Here is a 19,202-nt window from a genome sequence, read left to right as displayed (position 1 = left end):
ATTGCTACCATTTTAATCTATTGTTACCAATAAATTACTAAACCATTACTAACTGGTTTTACCTCATATGGATATGTTATTTCTACATGATTACTCCCAAATAAAACTGTTTTTACTCCCTTACATGAATTTTAATATTGATTAGCTATAGCCACTGATAAAATATTATTACTTGAATATAGCTTGAATAGTTAGTTTTACTAATTAAGTGGTAATAAACAGCTATTTCCAAAACATTACCATTAGCACCTTGTTTACACCTTACTATCCCAGTATTGCCACATTTTTGTTACTGAGCTTTAGTAGAACATGCTACTGAAATCTGAAATGATATCTTTGGGTTGATATCATTCTCTCTCTCCATCAGGATTTTTAAAAACTTTTTTTTATACTCTCAAGAGAGAAAATGGTGAGCTACAAAGTAACTATGTTCACTGGCAATCAAGCCTTTGCCACCACTTTTAACAAGATCTACATTAAGCTGGTTGGCACTGCTGGAGAGAGCAAACACACACATCTCACACAGTGGACACCATCTTTTTACAAAGGCGCAGTGAGTGTGAAACCCAACTCCATTTCTAAACTGTGCTCACCTCTGCAGTGACTGTATTGTGATTATCATACACATTTGAAGCTTCTCTCTGTATTTTCAGAGCTTTTCTGTCATTATTTCAGGTGTCACACTTCACCATATCATGCGATACCTCCCTTGGAAAGCTGACGCTGATAGAGTTAGACAAACAGATAAGGTTTCTCAACGACTCTTGGTATCTTGCCAAAGTGGACGTGACCTCCCCTGAAGGAGACACCTACCACTTCCCTGTGTATCACTGGATCATTGACAATGAGGTGCACTACTTCAGAGAGGGGACAGGTTTGTAGAAGTATGCCAAAGACTGATTATATAGAACCAAGACAGAAGAATAGGAAATTGGACTTGTTAAATTCAAACCGCGCTGTATTTTAAAAAAACATGCCTGACATCAGTCAATGCTGATCTATGTATCATTATTATTACTATTGTTATTATTATATTTTAAGCCCTTAGAGTCTTTGAAGACAACATCAGCCTTCTTGGTGAGTACAGTCGGCAGCAGGAACTCGAGCAACAACGGAAAATCTATTGGTAAGTGATCACAGCATGTGTTTTAACATTTGTACACAAAAACTAAAATCTGCTCCAACTCTGGTTGGGTGTATGTTTATGGCAAATGAGGATAAATTAGCCAACACATGAGACCTTTAAAGATTTATTAATATGCATTACATGTGTTCTACCAAACACTAACAATGAAAACATTTGAGTCATGGAGGGATCATTTTGGTTTATGGATCAAACCTTCAGCTGTCTTTCTTCTGTCTTTTCTGGTTTATGTTAGCTACCATTAACTATCCTACTCTCACTGCAGAAACTTAAACATTATACTCTAAGGAGGAAGTTCAAAAAGCACAGAAACATTGCTCACGCTCAGATATACTGAATATGTCTTGCTCTGAGAGACTATTGCTACCATTATTATTAATATAACAACAACATTACAAATTAGTGCATGAAACAATAATACACATGGACAGATTTATTCATAAAGACTGTTTGTGAATGAGGACCATCCCAATCTCTTAACCCTTTTCTTCTTTTTTTTCCCAGCTGGGATGTGTATGAAGAGGGACTTCCCCACTGCATGAAAGCAGACAGTTTTTCATCTCTACCCTGTGAAATCCGCTTCTCTTTGACTAGGACTACAGAAATGGCCTACACTGCAGTCACAGCGTAAAGTCTTAATTAATATCCTATTATCTATCTATAGATATAAATATACCTTCTCAAAGGAGCTTAAAAAAAGTTACGCTGCCTTTATTTTCTAGACTGACAGAGCTGGAACTGATAGAGATAGCTGAGTGTGAGGATAATTTTGCTAATCTTGAAGATATTTGTCACTTGCTGTGTCTTCATCGGACAGAAATATCAGGTAATAAATCCTTATGTCACACTGAATAACCTTAAAAATAAGTGGGACACTTTGTACAAAGCTGAGGTAGAAGTCCTTTTAGCAAGATGTCAATACTTTTCTAATGTCTTTTCATTTTGTACTTAAATTTAAAAATGTGTACATTTAAAAACTTCAGCTATTTCAGCTAAAAGAAATAAAAGCAAAAACAACTCAGACAATATGAAAAGTTTACAGTTTTCAGTATCTAAAGACAGCAACATGGTTAATATAATCAGGTCTCTGGATAACAGTTACAGCGGGTAAAACAAGTAACATGGCACTAATTTTTTAAGTAAATATATTTCTATAGGTGCTATTGACATTCTACACAAACAGTCATCAAATCCTAAAGGTCCAGTGGGCTCCTTCTTTGAACTATGAGCTTTACATCTCTCCATGTTAGGGTATCTGGGTCGTCGACTCAGTGTTTTTTGTTTATGGTTTTTGAGTCTTGTTTATTCATTAGGGTTTTCTCTGTGTGACTTGTTACTTGTTTAATTAGCTGTATTTATAGTTTAGGTTGTAGTGTTTGATTGTGTTCATGCCTGGACTTGCATCTGGATCCTCCCCTGTTAGGTCAGTCTTGTCTTCATGTTTCTCTGTCTGTCTCTCTGTGTTTTGCTTTCTCGCCCTCTCTCGTCCGTCTAGTTATTTTTTTAGGTTGTCTTAGTTTACAAATCTAAGTCTTTAGGTTTCCGCTGTCTTGCCTCCCTGCTGTTTCATGCCCCAGGTATAGTCTTCTCTCTATGTTTATTCCCTTGTTCCCCAGTCGTGTCTCTGTCACTTTCCACGGAGGGGGTCCCATCTTTCTCCCTCTCCTTCCCTTAGCTTTCCTGCTTAGCTTCTATGTTCCTGTCTAGTCTTGTCTAACTCTAACCCTTAGACAGCCTCTCTGTCTCGTTCTTGCTTTCTAAAGCCTAAAGAAGAATTATGGATTTGATCAACTGGTCCCTTAATGCAATTGACACTCTCTTCTCGATGAGGAGCCTGGGTACGGGAGAACCTGAGTGTCCTGGAGGGATGTTCCCTGCTGGATACACGATAGATGGGTGGCAGTGTCGTGGGCCTGGCAGGACTGTCTATTGAGGACATGGAAGACATCTACCTATTCAGAACCATGATAACTGGATTCTTGCTGTTTGGAGCTGGCCTAGTCCTGAAGAAAGCGCTTACAGCTGTTCAAAACCCCACAAGGCTAGCTGCTGTGAGTACTCAGACTGTTCTTATAGATGCAATATGGAAAAAATTTGGAGAAGTTCACGGCTCTTCAGTGGGAGATTAATACACATCCAGACCAGTGATGGACATTTGGAACAACTTTAAAAATTCAGATGCAGTCTGTTCGTCCTAAACAACATAACCACCATCATCATGCGCCCCTTTTCCTTAGGGATTAATAAAGTATTTCTGATTTTGGTTCTGATTCTATCACTGGTGCCTGTACCCTAGTCAGTCTGCATCTCAGTGTTTGTGTTCCTTTTACTTCCTGTTTTACTTTGATAGTCCCCTGTCAGTATGTGTCTTCCCCTGTTTTGCTCCTCCCCTGTCTCATCTGCTTGAGAATTTGCCAGCCTTGTTTTCAGTTGTGTCCTCTTTGCCCTGTTTCCCTCTTGTATTTAGTGTCTTCCTCTGTTCGGAATCACATTCTCCCTCATCTCTGGCTGTGTATTCTGTTTGTGAGTGTAATTCTTAGATTTTTCCAGTTTAGTTTGTATGCATTTCGTCCAGCAATAAAGCTGTGGTTTTCAGTTATGTCTACCTGTTGAGTCTGCATTTTGGGTCCTCCATTCCTGCCTGCACAACGCAGCCCTTGACACTCCATATATTTACGATGGTATTCAGGTCAGTTCAGGCTGGGCCTTCCTAGCAGCTTTATTTTTTTTATCTGAAACCACTTCACGGTTGTGTTGGCTGTGTTTGAGGTCATTGTCTTGCTGAAATGTCCACCCTCATTTCATTTTCATCATCCTGGTAGATGGATCACGGTGGCAGGATTGTTTTCTATATACAGATAGAGTTCAGCTGGTGTCATGACTTTTCACACCTTTTTGCACCTTCCTTTATTCATATGTTTAATACTTTTTCCCTGTTTTGAATTATTACACGACTTATTCAAATTTATGGTTTGATATTTTTGGATGTGTGGCTTTGCTGGATTATTAGTGACTTCTGAAGAGAATTTTATGTCAGCAGTACATTTAGAAATATCTTTACTTAGAAAATTGGTCATGTGGTTAATACTTATTTTACCCACCATATGTCTTTGACGTGAAATTCGATTTTGCTTTCCTGATTTGTCTGCAGTCAAAAATTAGGCTAACAAAGTAGGTGACAGAAATTATGTATCTCAACATTTTAAACACTGTGAAATATAATGTTTCCAGATTATGTCATACACCACTGGAGGGAGGACTCTTTCTTTGGCTACCAATTTTTAAATGGTCCCAACCCCTTGTTGATCCGGCGCTGTACAGAACTGCCTGAGAACTTTCCTGTCATTGATGAAATGGTTAAACTCCATGGTCAGCATAGTTTAACAGATGAAATGGAGGTAATGTTATTTGTGAAATGAAATTGAGTTTTGTCTCATTCTAGATAATCATACCTAAATGTTTGGTGATCTGATTGCATTGACACATTTTTCAAATGTAATGTCCAGACTGTATGTGTGGGATCAAATCATTTCTCATTCTTTCTGAAATTTCAAACAGAAGGGTAACATCTTCCTGTGTGACTACAAGATTTTGGATGAAGTGCAGACAAACACCATCAATGGAATGAAGCAGTACTTGATGGCTCCCCTTGTTCTTCTCCAGAAAGCCCCCAATGATACGCTGATGCCAGTTGCTATTCAGGTAAGTTTTAAACTCAGACATACATCACACTAAGGTTCTAAGTTTGAATATTGGTTAAGGTATTTTTATTTACTCTTTCATTCACACTTTTTTTAAGAACATCTTTAAGCAGGTAGCTGGTAGCGGCACCCCACACTGGAGTGTATCTAGAAAGTGATTATGGATTTTCTTTGACAGGAAACAAAGATAATTTATCTCTCCTGTTCATGAGCCTAAAGCAAAGTTCTTCCCAAAGCCATAATCAAGTTTTATTTCCGGTAAACTAAGAGCGTCAGACACATCAGTCTCTTCGTTTATGAAGCCTCACCCCTTTTTATCCATTCACACACATTCATAAAGCACCGTTTCCTACATCTACATACTTTCTCGATAACATTTACACACATCCCCACACTCACATGAACAATATTATAATTACATACACTACCAGTCAAAAGTTTGAGCTTTTGATAAGATAAATTGTACAAAAAGTGAACTTATGGCTCTGTCGGACGGGGTGGACATGGCTTATCTGCATAATACTCCATTTAGAATAGCACTAGATAAGTTTGAATGTCTCGGTATCACAGTCACATGTAAGGTGTCACAACTTTTAAAGCAAAATTGGGATAGAAAAGTTAATGAATTGGAGAAGAATATTGAGTTTTGGATCACATTGCCAATTTCCATGGTGGGGCGGATTAATGCCATCAAAATGGTAGTTTTGCCCAGATTTTTGTACATCTTTCAGTCAATCCCAGTGTGCATTCCCCAGTCATATTTTAAAAAGCTGGAATCTATTGTATCCTCCTTTGTTTGGTCGGGTAAGGTTCCTAGAATTTCCAAAAAACATCTTATTAAACATAAGACTTGTGGTGGCCTTGGACTCCCAAATTTTAGATTATATTATATGGCTGCACACTTAAATATTTTTTCATTTTGGCGAAGGTGTACTCCAGGTGCTGATTTGGAAGGACAACCTTCATGGTTGATGATGGAACACCTGTCTTGTAGACAAACTTGTCTTCCAGCCCTGCTTAATAGCCCGATAAAAGTGAAGAATACACTATATGGCAGAAATCCTGTGATTCAAAATTCAATTAAGGTCTGGAACCAACTATTGGGCACAGTAAAGGCTCCTAAAATGTATTTGGATGCTCCAATATGTAACAATCATGCCTTCAGGCCTGGGCTGGAGGACATCACGTTTGTGACATGGCAGGAAAGAGGGATTTGTTCTCTCAAAGATATTTACATTGATGGACATTTTCCATCTTTTCAGCAATTGAGGGTGAAATGTAATCTTCCTAATTCACATTTTTTCAGAATTTTACAGTTAAGACATTTCATCAAAGCACCTATTCCACAATACAATTTGATTCCTCGAAACTCAGTGCTTGACAGCTTCATGTCAGTTGAGCCCTATACTAGAGGTGCTGTGTCTCGCTTTTACAGGGCCTTACTAGATGTATACAGTTCTTCATCTGATACTTTTAGGGAGCAGTGGCAGGAAGAACTGGGGGTGGATGTTTCTGATGATCTTTGGCAAGAGTGCATTAAGAATATATATTGTAGTTCTATAAATGCTAGACACTGTCTGATCCAATTTAAGGTTGTGCATAGGTTACATTTTTCTCCCACTAAAGTGGAAAAAATATATAAGAACGTTTCAGCCCTTTGTGTTAAGTGTTCAAGTGGTGGAGGAACTTTATCTCACCTTTTCTTTCAATGCCAAAAACTACAGCTTTTTTGGAATCATTTGTTTGATTGTCTGACCAAAGCCATTGGCAGGGAGGTCCCATGTACCCCCTTTGCAGCATTGTTCGGGGTGTGTGAACTGGGATGGGCAAGGGACAAGACAGAGGCGCAGGTTGTGTCAATGACCACACTTGTGGCTAGAAAGCTGATACTTCTCTGCTGGAAGTCTGATAAACCTCCTACCTTTGAAATGTGGTTGAGAGAATTTGGAAATGTACTCCATCTGGAGAAAATCAGGTTTACCTTGTCTAACCGACAGAGTGTGTTTTATAAGATTTGGCAACCAGTCATTAGCCTGATGGATAAAATTAGGTGAAATATACTCTGTCTTAACATTTCTGTATGCTGTATTACCACCTTGTTGACTTGCCGTCCACCTTCTATTGTGTTCTTTTGAAGGTGATTGTTGTATACTGCTCAATTATAAAATCAATAAAAATATATTAAGAAAAAAAAAGTTTGAGCGTTTGGGCTTTTTCTTAATTTTTTACTACTTTCTACATTGTAGATACAATGGGGCAAAAAAGTATTTAGTCAGCCACCGATTGTGCAAGTTCCCCCACCTAAAATGATGACAGAGGTCAGTAATTTGCACCAGAGGTACACTTCAACTGTGAGAGACAGAATGTGAAAAAAAAATCCATGAATCCACATGGTAGGATTTGTAAAGAATTTATTCGTAAATCAGAGTGGAAAATAAGTATTTGGTCAATAACAAAAATACAACTCAATACTTTGTAACATAACCTTTGTTGGCAATAACAGAGGTCAAATGTTCACTATAGGTCTTTACCAGGTTTGCACACACAGTAGCTGGTATTTTGGCCCATTCCTCCATGCAGATCTTCTCGAGAGCAGTGATGTTTTGGGGCTGTCGCCGAGCAACACGGACTTTCAACTCCCGCCACAGATTTTCTATGGGGTTGAGGTCTGGAGACTGGCTAGGCCACTCCAGGACTTTCAAATGCTTCTTACGGAGCCACTCCTTTGTTGCCCGGGCGGTGTGTTTTGGATCATTGTCATGTTGGAAGACCCAGCCTCGTTTCATCTTCAAAGTTCTCACTGATGGAAGGAGGTTTTGGCTCAAAATCTCACGATACATGGCCCCATTCATTCTGTTTTTAACACGGATCAGTCGTCCTGTCCCCTTGGCAGAAAAACAGCCCCATAGCATAATGTTTCCACCCCCATGCTTCACAGTAGGTATGGTGTTCTTGGGATGCAACTCAGTATTCTTCTTCCTCCAACACGACGAGTTGAGTTTATACCAAAAAGTTGTCAAAGGAGCTTGCAAAGAAAAGCGTCTGGACTTCTTTAAGTTGCTTGAAGCCGTTTCACCTCTCATCCAAGAAGCTTCTTCAGTTCTAAGGTCAAATGGTGGAGAGTCCCAGATATAACCTAGTGGGAGAAACCCCCCACAGATGGACAAAAGGACCCCCTGATGATCCTCTAATCGCCTGAGCCAAGGTGTGAAACTGGGTGTGGGTCCCAATCAGCCAGAGTTTCGGGTGTGTTCATTGTGAAACCTGGCCCCACCTTATCATGCGAATTCAGAGGTCAGATGGCCCAGGACGTGAGTGGGCATTAAGGCGTCTGGGAAGGGATCTCAAAACTGGATTATAGATGGCAGAGAGTTTGTTCCACTCTTTGTTCAAAGATGGTTGCTCACAGTGGACATAGAGGGCTTCTTTCACTCCTCTTTCAAACCATCTGTCCTCTCTGTCCAAAATGTGAACATTGGCATCCTCGAAAGAGTGTCCTTTATCCTTAAGATGCAGATGGACTGCTGAGTCTTGTCCTGTGGAGGTGGCTCTTCTGTGTTGTGCCATGCGCTTGTGAAGTGGCTGTTTGGTCTCTCCAATGTAGAGGTCTGAGCATTCCTCGCTGCACTGTACAGCATACACCACATTGTTAAGTCTGTGTTTTGGCGTTTTGTCTTTTGGGTGAACCAGTTTTTGTCTGAGCGTGTTGCTGGGTCTGAAATGCACCGGGATGTCATGCTTGGAGAAAACTCTCCTGAGTTTTTCTGATACACCGGCTACATAGGGGATGACAACGTTGTTACGTCTGTCCTTCTTATCCTCCCTCGCTGGTGTCTGGTCTTCTTTTCTGTGCCTCTTTGCTGACTTTAAGAACGCCCATTTAGGATAGCCGCACGTTTTGAGTGCTTCCTTTACATGTGTGTGTTCCTTCTTTTTTCCTTCAGGCTTAGAGGGAACATGTTCTGCCCGGTGGTGTAGGGTCCTAATTACTCCAAGTTTGTGTTCTATAATCCAGTTTTGAGATCCCTTCCCAGACGCCTTAACGCCCACTCACATCCTGGGCCATCTGACCTCAGGAATTCGCATGATAAGGTGGGGCCAGGTTTCACAATGAACACACCCGAAACTCTGGCTGATTGGGACCCACACCCAGTTTCACACCTTGGCTCAGGCGATTAGAGGATCATCAGGGGGTCCTTTTGTCCCTCTGTGGGGGGTTACTCCCACTAGGTTATATCTGGGACTCTCCACCATTTGACCTTAGAACTGAAGAAGCTTCTCGGATGAGAGGTGAAACGTCTTCAAGCAACTTAAAGAAGTCCAGACGCTTTTCTTTGCAAGCTCCTTTGACTACGATGACCTGGATGACTGAGAACCTTCACAGACATACCAAAAAGTTCTACTTTGGTTTCATCTGACCACATGACATTCTCCCAATCCTCTGCTGTATCATCCATGTGCTCTCTGGCAAACTTCAGACGGGCCTGGACATGCACTGGCTTCAGCAGCGGAACACGTCTGGCACTGCGGGATTGGATTCCCTGCCGTTGTAGTGTGTTACTGATGGTGACCTTTGTTACTTTGGTCCCAGCTCTCTGCAGGTCATTCACCAGGTCCCCCCGTGTGGTTCTGGGATCTTTGCTCACCGTTCCCATGATCATTTTGACCCCACGGGATGAGATCTTGCGTGGAGCCCCAGATCGAGGAAGATTATCAGTGGTCTTGTATGTCTTCCATTTTCTGATGATTGCTCCCACAGTTGATTTTTCACACCAAGCTGCTTGCCTATTGTAGATTCACTCTTCCCAGTCTGGTGCAGGTCTACAATACTTTTCCTGGTGTCCTTCGAAAGCTACTTGGTCTTGGCCATGGCGGAGTTTGGAGTCTGACTGTTTGAGGCTGTGGACAGGTGTCTTTTATACAGATGATGAGTTCAAACAGGTGCCATTCATACAGGTAACGAGTGGGGGACAGAAAAGCTTCTTACAGAAGACGTTACAGGTCTGTGAGAGCCAGAGATTTTCCTTGTTTGAGGTGACCAAATACTTATTTTCCACCCTAATTTACGAATAAATTCTTTACAAATCCTACCATGTGAATTCATGGATTTTTTTTTTCACATTCTGTCTCTCACAGTTGAAGTGTACCTCTGGTGCAAATTACTGACCTCTGTCATCATTTTAAGTGGGGGAACTTGCACAATCGGTGGCTGACTAAATACTTTTTTGCCCCACTGTACATACTAAATATATCAAATATATGAAAAAAGATTCACCCCTACCCTCACCTATGGTCACGAGCTGTGGGTAGTGACCGAAAGAACGAGATCACGAATACAAGCGGCGGAAATGGGTTTCCTCCGTAGGGTGGCTGGCCTCTCCCTTAGAGATAGGGTGAGAAGTTTGGCCATTCGGGAGGGGCTCAGAGTAGAGCTGCTGCTCCTCCGCATCGAAAGGAGCCAGTTGAGTTGTTTTGGGCATCTGACAAGGATGCCCCCTGGGCGCCTCCTGGGTGAGGTTTTCCGGGCATGTCACGGGAGGAGGCAGACCCAGGACACGCTGGAGAGATTATATCTCTCGGCTGGTTTGGGAACGCCTTGATGTTCCCCCGGATAAGCTGGAGGAGGTGGCTGGGGAGAGGGAGGTCTGGGCTTCTCTGCTTGGGCTGCTGCCCCCGCGACCCAGCCCCAGATAAGCGGAAGGAAATGGATGGATGGATGGGTGGATGGGTGAAACAAGATATATAGAATTATGTAGCAAAGAAAAAATTGATAAATAACCTTAATGTTTTATATTAGATTCCTCAAAGTAGCCACACTTTGCTTTGTTGACAGCGCTGCAAACCCTTGGCCTTCTCTAAATGAGCTTCATGATATCCATCCATCCATCCATCCATCCATCCATCTTCATCCGCTTTATCCGAGGCCGGGTCGTGGGGGCAGCAGCCTAAGCAAAGAGGCCCAGACCTCCCTCTCCCCAGCCACCTCCTCCAGCTTATCCGGGGGAACACCAAGGCGTTCCCAGGCCAGCCGAGAGATATAATCTCTCCAGCGTGTCTTGGGTCTGCCCCGGGGCCTCCTCCCGGTGGGACATGCCTGGAACACCTCACCCAGGAGGCGCCCAGGGGGCATCCTTGTCAGATACCCGAACCACCTCAGCTGGCTCCTTTCGATGTGGAGCAGCAGCGGCTCTACTCTGAGCCCCTCCTGGATGGCTGAACTTCTCACCCTATCTCTAAGGGAGAGGCCAGCCACCCTTCGGAGGAAGCTCATTTCAGCCGCTTGTATCCGCGATCTCGTTCTTTCGGTCACTACCCACAGCTCGTGGCCATAGGTGAGGGTAGGGACGTAGCTCGACCGGTAAATTGAGAGCTTTGCTTTTACACTCAGCTCCCTCTTCACCACGGCGGAAAGGTGCAGCATCTGCATTACTGCAGCTGCAGCCCCAATCCGTCGGGAACAAGACCCCGAGATACTTGAACTCCTCCACTTGGGGCAGGAACTCATCCCCGACCTGGAGTGGGCACTCCACCCTTTTCCGGCTGAGAACCATGGCCTCAGATTTGGAGGTGCTGATCCTCATTCCCGCTGCTTCACACTCGGCTGCGAACCGTTCCAGTGCGAGCTGGAGGCCCTCACTCGATGAAGCCAACAGAACCACATCATCCGCAAAAATCAGAGATGAGATTCTGAGGCCACCAAAGCGAAAGCCCTCCGCCACTTGGCTGCGCCTAGAAATCCTGTCCATAAAAATTATGAACAGAACCGGAGACAAAGGGCAGCCCTGGCGGAGCCCATCACCCACCGGGAACGAGTCCGACTTATTGCCGGCAATGCGAACCAAGCCCTTGCAACGGTTGTATAGGGATCGAATGGCCCATAGCAATCCCCAATAGATATACTCCCGCAACACCTCCCACAGGACACGGTCGAATGCCTTCTCCAAGTCCACAAAACACATGTAGACTGGTTAGGATAAAGAGCTGGTCCAGTGTTCCGCGACCAGGACGAAAACCGCATTTTTCCTCCTGTATCTGAGGTTCGACTAGCGGACGAACTCTCCTTTCCAGCACCCTGGCATAGACTCTTCCAGGGAGGCTGAGGAGTGTGATCCCCCTGTAGTTGGAACACACTCTCCGGTCCCACTTCTTAAAGATGGGGACCACCACCCTGGTCTGCCAGTCCATGGGTACTGCCCCTGATCTCCACGCAACATTGCAGAGGCGTGTCAACCAGGACAGCCCTACAACGTCCAGAGCCTTCAGGAACTTGGGGCGGACCTCATCAACACCAGGGGCTCTGCCACCAAGGAGTTGTTTAACTGCCTCAGTGACCTCGCCCCCAGAAATTGGGGAAGCTGGAAGCTGGAAGGTGCTCCACCTGGAGACTCTGTTGTCCTGCTTGGAGACTCAAAGCTCACGTGGGTAACGACAGCGAGACCTGGAGGGGCGTGATTGGGAGGAACGGCCTCCCTGATTTGAACCCGAGCGGTGCTTTGGTATTGGACTTCTGTGCTAATCACAGTTTGGCCATAACGAACACCCTGTTCGAACATAAGAGTGTCCATAAGTGCACGTGGCACCAGGACGCTCTAGGCCGTAGGTCGATGATCGATTTTGTAATCGTATCAGCAGACCTGCGACCATATGTTCTGGACACTCGGGTAAAGAGAGGGGCTGAGCTGTCAACTGATCACCACCTGGTGGTGAGTTGGATCAGGTGGCGGGGGAGGACGCTGGACAGACCTGGTGCACCTAAACGCGTAGTGAGGGTGTGCTGGGAACGTCTAGCAGAGGCCCCAGTCCGCGAGATCTTCAACGCACACCTCCGGCAGAGCTTCAACAGCATTCCGAGGGAGACTGGGGACATTACAATAAATAAATAAATTTAGTTCTATATTTGGTAATGAGGTGGTGAGAGGAAATGGAAAAGTAAGATTGAGCTGTCTGGAACAGTCTGGAATCAGATCAGGGATTCTGGGTGTTCTGGTCTGTACCTGAATCAAGAAGCACTGAGACACCCAAACTCTACTGGACAGCACAAAAACAGAAACTTATCTTGGTCTTATTTTCAAAATGCTTACATCCCCATCTTCCCTTCCCCAAGTGGAACATGGCTCGGGCAGTGGCTGAACCAAAATTTGGGTGTGGGAGGAGTTTAGAGAGGCCATGGAAAAAGACTTATGGACTGCCTGAAAGATATTTTGGCAAACCGTCAGGCAACTTAGGAGAGGAAAGTGGTGTTACCTGCACTGTGTATAGTGCAGGTGGAGCGCTGCTGACGTCGACTGAGAAAATTGTCAGGCGGTGGAAGGAATACTTCGAGGACCTCCTTAATCCCACTGACATGTCTTCCGAGGAGGAAGCAGAGTCTGGGGATGAGGGGAATTTTTGCTAGGAGTGTGTTGGAAATTTGGTAATTGAGTGTTGTGCAGTGAATTGTGCCTACAGTTTTGCAAAGTGTGTGTTACAAAATTGCAAACTGAGTGCAAAGCAGTTTTTGTGCTTTTAGTTTTGCAAACTCAGTGAGTGGTTTTGCTATAAGTCTGAATAGTTTTAGAGATTGTGCTACAGGAATCACAGTTAGGGTTTAAGCATTCAGAAAAAACTGTAACACTAATTTGCCAACTGTCTGGCATACTTTCACATGTGAAAACCTTTTTAGATAATTAGTTCACTTTGCAATCAGCCTAAGCACTATAATACAGGTAAGCTGTGTGTGCGGAGTACAATGGAGGGAGCAGAAAGAGTGAGAAGTAGAGGAGGCCGAGGAAGAGGACGTGGAGGTGAAGAAGTAGGATGAAGAGGACGACAAGGACAAGGAGGAGCAAGAGGAAGAATCGGTTAGTACAGTCACTTTGCACAAAGATTTGTAGCACTGCCATATGCCAATGAGAAACACACCAATACCATTGATGTAAAAATACTGAAAATGTTACTTTACAGAATTGCTAGATGACCAGATGCTGGGGGCAGAGGAAGCATGTTCACTGCAGACCAAGTAACCCATATAGTCATTATGGCGACTGCAAATAATCCTATACTTGGAAATAAACACTTGTGTTTGTTTTGATGTGTTTGAATAAACACCATTACTTGAAGTTTGGATCCCTCTATGCTTATGGATCTATGACAGAAGTATGAGCTCAAACTGACATAGCCTACCTTGTGCACAGAGAAAGCAAAAGCCAGATGTGTTTTGTATTCATACCATCAGTGTGCAGTTGGCGCATTGTGTGCTTAGTAGATGATGGCTTGTGTGTACTGTTTGATATGGAAACACCATTTTTACGAAGGTGTGAAGAGTTAATCTAGCTGTGTTTGCTTTTGCAAGAGAACTACAATGTTTTGATTATTGGGTGACAGGTTTTCTTATTTGTGTGAAGAGTTTTGCAAAATTAGCCAATAGTTACAAAAAATGTGCTTAAGCAATCAGAAAAAACTGTAACAGCCTGGAGAAAACATCTCCAAATATTCCAAATATTAGTCACAGTTAATCGTACATCTTGTACATCTTTAATAGCTATAAACAGACATAGAACTTCTCATTTTGATAACACCTTCCATACAAGGTAATAATCTTAAGCCCTCAGGGTCTCTGAGGCTAATTCTTGACTCTGCTCATCTGTTACCAAGTAGAATAAAATGCAACAGGTTTGCAACAAGAAGCTGGAAACATTTGGGCCTCTGCTCAGGCCTATTCCTAGATTATATGTATTATATGTACTGTAAGCATGCATTGCAGTTATCCTTCTATGTTCTAGTTTCCCTCAGCATGTATCACCTGGACAGTCACGCCAGTGAAGCTTAAGACCCTCAATGAACTGAACATCAACTCAAAATAAGCACAGATATGCAATGTGTATAAAATACTTCTAACCGTACTTGTAATAAAAGTTAACATAATGGAAGGATCCTCAAATGGACATCTTCAATAAACAACTGTAATGCAGTATCAATACTGTGAGAAATATTATTAAATGGAATAATGCTGTAAATAATGTTATTAATGCAATTATAATGATGCAGATTATATGGCAGCAATAAAGAATTTCTGTATCTCCACAATACCAACATTCCTTATATGGTACAAGTTCCTCTTTTCTGTCTGGCTTCCTGTATTTATTAATATACTTGTATAGCTCAACACTAACATCCTGTTTTTCAGTCTGGCTGAGCACTTAGTTTATGAGTCAAAAGTGGCCTTGCTTTACAAACCTTCATTATTAAAGTACATAAAACAATATAATAAGAAAATAAGCACTAAGGATATATTAATTACATGACAAAGTGCAACCTAATCTACATTCACACTCCGAGGAATGCATCGGGGGGTAATTTGGGGTTAGTATCTTGCCCAAGGATATTTGACATGCAGACTGGGAAGGCCAAGGATCGAACCACCAACCTTCTGATCAGTAGCTGATCTGCTCTACCACCTGAGAAGATCAGTAGCTAATCTGCTCTACCACCTGAGCAACAGCCACCCGTTTTGACTGGTAGTGTACATTTAGCTATAAATCGGGAGCAACTCGGGGTTCAGTATTCTTAACCCAGGGTAACTCTTGCCATTTTGGCATGCGGACTGGAGCAACCAGGGATCGAACCACCAATCATCCTATAAGTTGATGACCTCTTCTACTAATGGTGGTGGTCACCTCAGCTGGGTTAGGCTGAGGTGAATTTGCCAATATTTCATGGGTCATTTCTTTATGACTGTTTTGTAATTATTTCATTGACTTTTCAAATATCAGCCTCTTTTCTGACACCTTAAAAACATTGTTTTCTTTAAATCCGATTTTTCGTCTTTAGTGTTACAGTTTAAATGTGTAGAATGACTGAAGTTTTAGGTTAACACAGTTATATTTCAGACTAGCAATGCCTCCTTTAACACAAAACAAACAAACAAAAAACCTGTCTGTTATTGATCAGCATTAACAAATACATTTAATGTATAATTTAATTTAATATATTAAAATATTTTTTTCCTTCTCCTGCAGCTGAAGCAGAAACCAGCCGAGGACAACCCAATCTTTCTTCCTAGTGATTCTGTGTACGACTGGTTGTTGGCCAAGATCTTTGTGAGAAGTGCAGAATTTAATCTGTTTGAACTCAGTTCTCACCTGTTGCGCACTCACCTGCTGGCTGAAGTTTTTACAGTGTCACTGGAGCGCAACCTGCCCATGGTGCATCCTCTGTACAAGGTAACTAAGGTTTAGGAGCTGTGGTGTTGCTAGAAGCATCAAGACTTGTCACTTTGACTTTTGTAGTTTAGTTTCTTCATTGTTGTAGAGCAGTGAAACATAGAACTAAACACAAAAAACGTGACAATAAAACAAGCACATGAAGAAATTGTGTTCTAACTAATCAATTTCTCTCTTTTCATCAGCTTCTCATACCTCACACTCGCTACACTCTACAGATCAACTACTTAGCTCGGGACCTTCTATTGTCTGAGACTGGTTCTTTTACTAAGGTATAAAAAGACCAATAAACCTAAAAATATATTTTCCAGTACTATGTACAGTATTTGCCTCTCACTGAGATTTGACTGTTCTCTAGTATACAGCTTCAGGTGGAAAGGGTGCCATCACAATCCTGCAGAGAACACTGGCCTCACTGACCTACAGCTCCCTCTGTATCCCTGATGATATCGCAGAGCGTGGGCTGAATGATGTACCAAACTTCTACTACCGGGATTATGGGCTCAGGCTTTGGGATATCATTCACAGGTTCCATTGCTACTTTGTTTGAAAATGCATATGTCAATTTTAGAAAATGATTTTCATGAGTTTTTAAAGTTCTTTCTTAGAACACCATCCATTCATCCATTCATCTTCTTTCGCTTATCTGGAGCCAGGTTACAGGGGCAGCGGCCTAAGCAAAGAAGCCCAGACCTCCCTCTCTCCAGTCCCCTCCTCCAGCTTGTCTGGGGGAACGCCAAGGCATTCCCAGGCAGGCCTAGAGATAGAATCTCTCCATGTCTTGGGTCTGCCTGGGGCCTCCTCCCAGTGGGACATGCCCGGAATATCTTATCCAGGAGGCATCCTTGTCAGATGCCCAAACTACCTCAACTGGCTCCTTTCAAGGAGCAACTGCTCTACTCTGAGCCCCTTCCCGGAAGGCCGAACTTGTCACCCTATCTCTAAGGGAGAGACCAGCCACCCTTTGGAGGAAACCCATTTCTGCCGCTTGTATCCATGATCTTGTTCTTTTGGACACTACCCAAAGCTTGTGACCATAGGGTAGGGTAGGGACTTAGATCGACCGGTAAATTGAGAGCTTCACTTTTACACAGTTCTCTCTTCACCACAACAGATCAATACAGCGTCCGCTTTACTGCAGCTATTGCTATGTGAGAATGCTGTTTGTTGATTACAGCTCACCGTTTAACACAATAGTGCCCAGCAGACTGTTCACAAAGCTGAGGGATCTAGGACTCAACAGCCATCTGTGTGCATGGGTGTTGGTCTTCCTCACTGGCAGAATTTAGGAGGTGAGGGTGGGTAGATGTGTCTCTAACAGCATCACCATCAACACAGGAGCACCACAGGGATTTTGTCATGATTCGGCTGTGTGGCAGGCAGGAAGTGGACCCAAACGCAAGCTCACAGAGGCAGGAATAAGCTCAAAACACAGATTTAATGCTGGAGGGAAACGGTGAAACAAACTGATAAGAAACTACACTCGCAAGCAATACACTAGCACACAGAGAAACACACGGCCATGAATGAGGGAGAATGCAACACTGAACAGAGGGAAACGTGGACATAAATACACAGCGATTTAACGAGGGAGGTGGGAGCATATGGGGAACACAGCTGACACAGATAATCGTAACGAGACAGGGCAGGAGCAACACAACATGACACATACTGATGGGAGACTGTCAAAGTAAAACAGGAAGTATACAGAGGCGCAGACAGGAGGAGAGAGGGAGCACGGGGAGAGCGAAGACATAACAGGCTGGGGAAAACATGGAATAAAACACGAGGGGAAACGAGGGCTCACAGATAGACAGAGGGGCACACAGGGGGTAAAAGTAACAAGGGGAAGTCACATAAGGAACAAAATACAAAAATACAAGAAACTAAGAATGCTGGGCCAACATGGCCCAGGATCATGACACCAACCCCCCCCCCCCCCCCCCCCCCCTCAAGGGCCGGCTCCCGACAGCCCAAACCCGAGAACAAAACACAAGAAAAACAGAAAACAACCCACCCAGGGCGGGAGACGGGGGACCAGGACGGAGGGAACGAAACCAAACAAAACAAGGAGCAGGAGCCCAAAACTGAGTCCACAAATACACAAACAGTTCAAAACAGGGGAGCAAAGTCCGAAGAGGTCAGAAGGTCAACCTGGGGGGCGACAGCACAAAAGTTCACAGTTCGGCTGTTCCGGGGGCCAGCCACGTAAAAAGTGGCAGTGGCAGCAGAACGGGCCCGGAGGCCGGCCGCGTGGAAGACGGCGGCAACAGAGCGGGTCCGGAGGCCGACTGCATGGAAGACGGCAGCGGCTACCAAGCGTCGGGCGTATTGGTCGAGGCTTGGTGGGCATAGGACCAGATGGTGGCGTGTCAGCCACAGGCAACGTTGAAGCTGAAGCAGAGGCCGGACCAGGCGAAGGCAAAGCTGAAGCAGAGGCTGGACCAGGCGAAGGCGACTTGGACCCTCCAGCGGAGACGAGGAGGTGCTGGCCGGGCTGACCAGAGCCGCCAGCGGAGACGAGGAGCGGCTGGAGAGGTTCTCCTGAACCCCCAGCGGAGACAGATGCTGAGCCAGCAGGTGCGGAGACTTCTGGCTGAGGGGACCCTAACTGTGGCTGCACAGGGCACGCAGTCGGCTCGAGATACAACGGCTGGGGCTGTGCAGAGCAAACAGTCTTATGCTTAGCAGGCACGGGCGAAGGGGAGTTTACACAGGCAGCGTCTGAGTTAACTTTCTCGAGTTGTGGCACAGAAAAAACCACAGCCTGAGAAACTGACGGAGCAACACTGGGCGTCACAGATACAGGAGCTGGTGTAATGATTAAACTGTTCATAGCAGAGGAATGGATAATATTCTCTGTGTCGCCTAGCTCAGGCAGAGCACTAGGAGTGGATGTTAAATTGGCTTGCTCAGCAACACAGGTCTCATTCTCAGTAACTATTTGAGAAGCCGAGAGAGCAATGGCTGGTTGAGGAGTTGGCTGAGAAACATCAGAAATGTCTAAAGACAAAACAGGCTGGAACATGAAACAGTCACTAGAAGGAGCATCAGCTATGGAACATACAGTTTCAGGGGGTTTGTGCTCCTCAGCATGCACTGTTACATCCTGAGCTGATGATGGTGGTGGTGTGTGGCTGAGCTCAGACTGAGAAA

At 44.0% G+C, this 19,202-nt stretch overlaps 1 protein-coding gene across 1 annotated transcript in view; it reads left to right on the top strand.

Annotated features, from left to right (window-relative positions):
• The first annotated feature begins 406 nt into the window (after positions 1-406).
• LOC146607820 (polyunsaturated fatty acid lipoxygenase ALOX15B-like) overlaps positions 407-19,202 on the top strand; it is a 32,224-nt gene continuing 13,428 nt past the window's right edge. The window contains exons 1-10 of the mRNA XM_085347095.1: positions 407-553; positions 676-874; positions 1,042-1,126; positions 1,649-1,771; positions 1,867-1,970; positions 4,376-4,542; positions 4,703-4,846; positions 15,843-16,046; positions 16,232-16,318; positions 16,405-16,574. Coding sequence (XP_085203221.1) covers positions 407-553; positions 676-874; positions 1,042-1,126; positions 1,649-1,771; positions 1,867-1,970; positions 4,376-4,542; positions 4,703-4,846; positions 15,843-16,046; positions 16,232-16,318; positions 16,405-16,574 — 1,430 coding nt within the window. The remainder of the gene's footprint in view (positions 554-675; positions 875-1,041; positions 1,127-1,648; positions 1,772-1,866; positions 1,971-4,375; positions 4,543-4,702; positions 4,847-15,842; positions 16,047-16,231; positions 16,319-16,404; positions 16,575-19,202) is intronic.

The sequence above is a fragment of the Diplotaxodon limnothrissa genome, linkage group LG23 (genome assembly GCF_057381915.1).
Source record: "Diplotaxodon limnothrissa isolate DT_005_m linkage group LG23, D_limnothrissa_male_GT1.1, whole genome shotgun sequence".
NCBI lineage: Eukaryota > Metazoa > Chordata > Actinopteri > Cichliformes > Cichlidae > Diplotaxodon > Diplotaxodon limnothrissa.
This window is presented reverse-complemented; position numbering and strand designations above follow the sequence as displayed.